Below are 6,948 nucleotides of genomic sequence, written 5' to 3' on the forward strand. Positions count from 1 at the left end.
GAACAAGGAATTAAAGTAATGAAAATATCATGTAGTGTTGCCCCGCACTGGTAAAACTGATCTGTTTGCTTCAGAAACACTACTATAATTCATATAAACAAGCTGCTGAGTAGCAATGGCGGAAATTGAAAAATATATGGCACAGAATAAATAGTATATAACAGATAACATTATTTTCTCCTTTGAATAGCTGCCCCATTGCTACACAGAAGTTTTACTAGTGCAGGGCAACACTGCATTACATTTTTATTAGTATAAAACAATTTCATTTTTTGATGTTACTGGTCCTTTTTAATCTTGCAAAATTGCATTTTTTTTCAGGCTGAGATGGTCTGTCCGGTGAACATGGAACGGTATCTGGAACAATAAAAAGATATACTTTCCAGTTTCCATGGATTTCAGTGGATTGGACTGGATATAGCAAAGTGTACACTTAGATCTCACCACAGTAAAATTCTTCTGCTTTCTTTTCAATTTTATGGGATTTTTAGAGACATATTAATCAACAGGTGAAAGTTAAGCGTTCACCATAGAAATGAATAGGGTGCAGTGGGATTTTCCTGTGGCAAGCTCTGATTTCACAACTTGATAAAACTGCCCCTGGCCTTATGCAGGGGGGATTATATGTGCTTTGGTAAACTAATAACTAGCTTGCAAGGACCAAACAAGGAGTAGCTGCAGTTTCCCTATTTGGCTAAATTATTTGGGATTGAAACAATAGTGAATTTGCCTCTTTAAGAGACAACAGTTTCTTATTGGAATAGTGTAATTTAAAGTTGCCATTGCCCATGTCAGCTAAGTCTGGGGGGGGGGGGGTGGTTGAGATCAAAAAGCAAAACCTTTTTGCTGTGGGTGGAGAAAGCTTGCAGGGAATTCGTGATGTGCGGGTTGACCCACAACCCAAGGATTAACCACTGCTTGGGCTGGTTTGATTTGAAATTTTGCCAGTCATTGTAGGGTTAGGTACAGGTTAGACTGGGGAAGTACAATCCTCCAATGCTTCCTTGTCTTGGAACCAGAGGCACGCATAGAGCATAAAGAGCGCAAAGATTTGAGAATGGGGTCAGGCGTGGGTCGTACAACGGCAACATTTTTAGGATTGCGATTTTGCGGGTTAGAGTCTGGTGCAGGATATGTTTTTCCTGACCTATACATCATTACAGGGAATGGCTGTTCCCTGTTATGACAATCCAGACCAGGGGTGCCCAAACTTTTTGCAACAAGGGCCAGATTTGGTGAGATGAAAATGTGTGGGGGCCAACCATTAAGCCGGACATTCTTTGGACCATTTACATTAAATTACAGGAATTGAGAAACCATAGCAGTAATATTTGGGCACATTAGTGCAATGATCTGCCACTTGGTCTCTATTGCTGCCTGTGTGCTGAAGGTGTTAGCAATAGACACGTACTGGCACGTAGTGATGCCATACTTCTTTAGTTTATTGTACTGGCACGTCAGTACGTCTATTGACACCTTCAGCCCTAAAGAAGTATGTGAGAGCGGCGCGTCTCTATGTGTCTATTACTAACACCTTCAGCACACAGGCAGCAGTATAGACCAAGTGGCAGATCATTTCAATAATGTGCCTTAATATTACTGCTATGGGATTCCTGATTGCACTATGCTGGGGAGCCTCATTATTACTAATTTCATGACGGAGGCCGGTGTAAATTTAAAAATGGTCCACAATTGGCCCCCCCGTGCCTCACTTTGGACATGCCTGATCCAGACTGTGTTCTGTATGCTGGACAATGAGCCAAAAAAAAAAAAAAGCACAAGTTGGGTAGTTTTGTCCATGAAAATGACCAGCCATACATACAATATAGTTTAATTTCTTCCTTCCTCATAGATGCTCTGCAACACTGAGTCACTTCTCCCTTATGCTGTTAATCAGCCCTAACATCTCAACTCCCCTGGTGCAGCCTCTGCTGTCTAATATTACTGCTCCCCACGCCCCTCCAAGGGAAACCCAATACCCAGGCTTCATGTTTGAATTAGAATTCAGCTGAATACCACAAAATTTGTCATCATGGAGAGACAAAATACACCCAGCCTGAATACCAAGGGGACAAAGAAACACAATAAGCCATTAGTCAGTGTAAAGATCATTTTTCATGTTGTATATACACACACACAGACACACATTGAGAGGAACAAATAACAATGTGAATACACACAGGGACACACTAGTGGTCATGTAGATGATGCCAGATGACGTCACAGCTGCAGAACTTTTTGTTCTTCCATCCAGAACGGATTCTAGAACACCGACTCGCACACATAATGGGGTCTAACCCGCGGCCCTGCAGTTACTACTGCGGTACAACCCATTAGCAAGGACTCAACTGCGTTACACACACACTCTCACGCAGGCATTGTGGCCTTACCAGGAGTCAGCCTACGGTCACCTCCCAACTGGGAAAGCGGCTGTTGTTGCCCCTGCTGCATCTCGGGCCTAATGGCGCATCTCTGAGGAGACGGGGTGGCTGGGGATCCGGGTAAAGGAGCGCACCGGCGTCGCTTGGGAGACTGCGGGCTCATTAGGGCCTCGAACTCCATAGAGCGCTTGAGCGTCGCTCCACATGCCATAGTTCCCCCTCAAATCCCCGAATCCTACACCAGGAAACCAGATGTCAGCTTGTACAGATATCAGGTGAACTAAAGCCCAGCCCGAAGATTCGATCGCCCCTCTTCCAATATGTTCCTTTGCCTTCAAATCCGTCGGCAGAAATGGCGTCTCCTCCCAGGCAACCGGCCAACTGCCACCACGTGACGTCACACAGCGGACCGCACCATTCAGTCGCAAGGAAAGCCCTTTGTTAAGCAGCCTTCATTCTTCACATATCCGGGAGTATTCGCCTTGGTTCGATTCTATTTATCGTCACTTAGCATAAATATTGATCGAAGGAGTCGCGGTAATGACTTTTGCGTGCAGGCGGAAGTGGTGAATGTCCCCCCCCCCTCCTCGGGTAGTTGGTAGTTTCCAATACAAAATAAAATAGCGATGTTAAGGTGGCAAAGGTCAGACGTTGCTATAGTGGAACGTCTCACAGTGTACTGTGACATTTTGGTGACAGTCGAAAAGACGTAAAGTGAAAATGTCCTGAAATAAACAGTTACTTTAGGAGACGTGAGTCACGTGACGTATTATATGTTGATTTGGGCTCCAATTATATCAGTGTAAAGGGCTGTGAGTGTGCCACTGCCTCGTGTAGCCCATTTACCAATATGTTTTAAGTATACCATAGTCGGTCGCAAATATGTCAGTGATTACAAAAGCAGGGAATGTTGGATTGCCACTCCAGAACCCTATTTTAATGATAGAGTAAGTCATTTATTTTGTTATGAGTATAAGGATAGCAATAAGGGTGATTGAACCCAAACATTCCAAGGGTTGGAAAATTTCACCTGAGAAAATCTTTAAGATCATTAAATAAAGATGAAAACATTATAAAACATTGGATAGATAGGTCCAAAACATAACCAGCCTTGGGGCAATTCCAAAAAATCATGGTTGATCCCAATGTTATTAATAGGGAAAAGAAAAATAGATAGGAAGGCCGGTATTTTTTTCGGGAAAAGGTGGCAACCCTAGCTACGATTGGCTATTTAGTAGCCCATATGTGGACTGGCAGTCTAAAGGTGGTTCTGTTTGGCAGTACACCTGGTTTTTATGCCACTAAAACTTTATTCCAAACCAGTAATTCAAAAATAAGCACCTGCTTTAAGTCTACTAAGAGCAACATCCAAGGGCTCGGTTAGCAACATGTTGCTCACGAGCGAAAATTAAAGGATGAGGAGAGCACTTCTCAATAGCAAAACGCTGTGGTTGTGTTTATTAAAGGCTACTACACGACATGTTTCGGGTCATTACATACCCTTTCTCAAGTGTAACAAACACAGAACAAACAAGGCTATAAAAGCCCTCCCATCAAGTGAGAAATTAGTCAAAGGGGCGTGCCATCAATTAAATTAACATCATATGAAAAAAGCAATTTTTTAAAAAATTTCTAGAAACATTATTGTGTTAAAAAACTTCTGAAAAAACATTAATGTCCATATATCCGTAAATCAGCATAGATTGTGCTTTAAAATCTTCTGTGTTCCCATCAGTGCTGTAGAATGATAATATAAATACACACTATTTAAAAACATATAAAATCCACATGAGTACAAGGCATATAGAACCTAATGCTGTTCTTATCTTATCTTTTTTGAAACAATGTATTACAGTCACATACCGTATCAATACATAATGTAACATAGTACTATACTCAATTAACCTGCAATGCCCAAGCGAGGATTTGATGCATTCTTTGAAAGATTGAAAAGGCAGTGCGGAGAACGTCATTTGCTTATTTTGCATGTTGCTCACGAGCCACTGGTTGGGGATCACTGCTCTAATGGTTGCCATACATTGGCTGACAATAGCTTCTACCTCAGTCCTTCTGAAACCAGTTAGCGGCTTAGTGGCCCATGTATAGAGCCCTCCAACGGCAACTAGGGTTGCCTCCTTTTCTGAAAACTTTTATCGGCTGTTGGGGGGCGGGAACAAAAAGGGGCAGTCTGTGGTGCAAAAGGGGCGGGCCACGTACATTGACTCAAAAGGAGAAGAGCAACATCGCGCGATGACCAGGAGGCTGAAAAAAAAGGTAAGTTCTGAGCGAATTGGGGGCGGGCCGAGGGCTTTTTTTTAAAGGGTATTACAAATTTATCGGCAACTACATTGCCGGTAAGTTTGTAATACCAGTCCCGGCCTTGGCAGATGTTTCACCAGCTAGGCCAGTAAAATACCAGCCGGGTGTCAACCCTTACGGCAACAGGCCTGTTTGTCCGATATTAGCCGTATATTGATTGGGCAGGTTTCAAATTTTGTTAAGAGCATGGCCTTCATTTACCAGCATTGTGACCTCAATTTGGGAATAAAGTAGAAAAATATGCTTGTTTGGCAACATCTGCAAACAAGCAAATCTTTAAGTGTATCCCCAGCATTTGGTATTAGTGGGGGTAATAGATCAGGAAATACAGACTCACTACTAGCAGCTTCATTTTGGCCCACATTTAGTAAAATGTAATAAAAGGCAAATCACATTTACTAAGTTTTGCCTGTGGTAATCTGCAGAATAAACTGTTTAACAAAAAGCATTAATTGATTTTATAGAATGTATTACTGTAGCAGAGAAGATATTTACATGCCCAAATTTTCCAGAAATATATAGTAGAACACTTTCTTCTTGTAACGGTGACAAAGTCTGTCGAGAACTTCCTCTTCTTCTAGTTATAAATATTCCCTATAGACATGGCTGGTACCCTGTTGCTGATGTTAATTATCTGGAAAGCCTAATGGTTGCCTAAAGCAATGGCTAAGCAAAAATAAACAACAAAAATGCCTTTGCTCTAAATCTAATTATACTGTGGAACCATTGAGAGTCAGGGATTTGGGAATGCTTTCGGACAACAAGGGAAGACAATAGCTGGGAACCGTTGCAAAGACATGCAAAATGTTTCATGGGTCAGCTAACTGACTATTTTCATCCACATTTCCTAACCTTGCTTGAGGGGGCGGGGAAGGGCATGAAGCAGAGCCCAGCGTTTTTGGTCTTTAAAAGAGTTTGTCAGCATGCATCTGTCCACAGTCACTAGAAGAAATAACATTGGACTTATGGCATACAAAAGAATTTATCTGCCATTATATGTTTGCATGTGTGTTTGGACCAAAAATGCATTTCAGCTCATAGAAGATTGTTGTCATTCAAATCAGTTGCAGGGACCAGCATTTTTTTTTTTAAAGGGGAAAACCACAATTTTTTCTTAGAAAAAAAAAACTCTAATTTTTCATTATTTATTAAAACCCTGACGGTGTTAAAAGCCAGAATAAAAAAGTACTTCAATTGCCGAGTTCATGTAGAAGTTAGTGGCAGATGTCCTTTTGATATCCTGATCTGCGCTGGGTTTTGTTCAATAATCTGAAGATTTTGTGATTAATGGCGACAAATCTGAAAAAGCCACAGGTTTCGGTGACAAATCAAAATTTCTATGATTTTGATGTTTTTACGATATTATAGATATTTTTCCTGCACAAGAAATTTTTGGAAAAAAGTATTGATAAATAGGGAGAAAAAGTCCATGCAGATTTGGTCAGAGTAGTTTTCAGAATATAGTGAGAACTTTTTGGGTTTTGATAAATAACACCATCAGGGTGCCCTGAATCTCATACTGTTTTATCTGAGTTCAACTGTCAACTGAGAATCATAGCTTTTGATTTAGTTGGTAGACTCATAAATCTATATGCATCTTCATAAGTAGAAATGCAAAACATGAAGGATATGGTTAAGGTATTATTATGTAGTTAAAGTGTTCTGTGTATGTCAAAAATCTAAGGTGTGGTCAGTCATACCACAGTTTAGAAATTGATTCACAACTAATAGGCATACATCATATTCATCATAGCAGATGATTAAGACTGAAAATATTTGCTTAAAGCAATTCCATGTCTAAATTGCACCTGTGCTTCAAAGCAAGTACTGCATTTACTTCATGGATATTGCTAGAAATATAGCATAGCATTGCTGGAGTACAGTACAGTTGGACCTGCCAACTTAGCCCCTACTTTGGGTCAAATGAACAGCACAGGGATTTAGGCTTGGCTGTGTGGTTTTTAAAGGGCAGTTCAGTAGTTAATGTGTCAGTGGCAAATACTAAAGTGAGTAGAGCCTTCTCATTTCCACTTGGGTCTGTTTTATAAAGAATGGCCAAATGGCACAGTATCTGACCATGTGATACTGACTAGTGTATGGTCACCTTTAAGCTGGCCATAGATGTAAAGATTTTTAAAAGATCCAATCGTTATCGTGAGACCCCGATTATTTTGAAACGATTGTTTAAATGTACGATGTGTCCATCAAATAAAAAGACCATTTCAAGCGATATTGGCAGCAAAACTGA

At 40.8% G+C, this 6,948-nt stretch overlaps 1 protein-coding gene and 1 long non-coding RNA gene across 2 annotated transcripts in view; both read right to left on the reverse strand.

The window, feature by feature from the left end:
- akirin1.S (akirin 1 S homeolog) overlaps positions 1 to 2,738 on the reverse strand; it is a gene marked incomplete at its 5' end in the record, with an annotated part of 10,262 nt that extends 7,524 nt beyond the window's left edge. Inside the window, 1 exon segment of the mRNA NM_001095776.1 lies at positions 2,391 to 2,738. Coding sequence (NP_001089245.1) covers positions 2,391 to 2,592 — 202 coding nt within the window.
- Positions 2,739 to 3,812: 1,074 nt separating this feature from the next.
- On the reverse strand, positions 3,813 to 4,901 carry LOC121400586. The gene is made up of 2 exons (XR_005965838.1): positions 4,287 to 4,901; positions 3,813 to 4,118 (listed from the first exon to the last, which is right to left on the reverse strand). It is a non-coding gene; the product is annotated as an uncharacterized LOC121400586 (long non-coding RNA).
- Between the last annotated feature and the right edge of the window lie 2,047 nt (positions 4,902 to 6,948).

The sequence above is a fragment of the Xenopus laevis genome, chromosome 2S (genome assembly GCF_017654675.1).
Source record: "Xenopus laevis strain J_2021 chromosome 2S, Xenopus_laevis_v10.1, whole genome shotgun sequence".
NCBI classification, from domain to species: Eukaryota; Metazoa; Chordata; class Amphibia; order Anura; family Pipidae; genus Xenopus; species Xenopus laevis.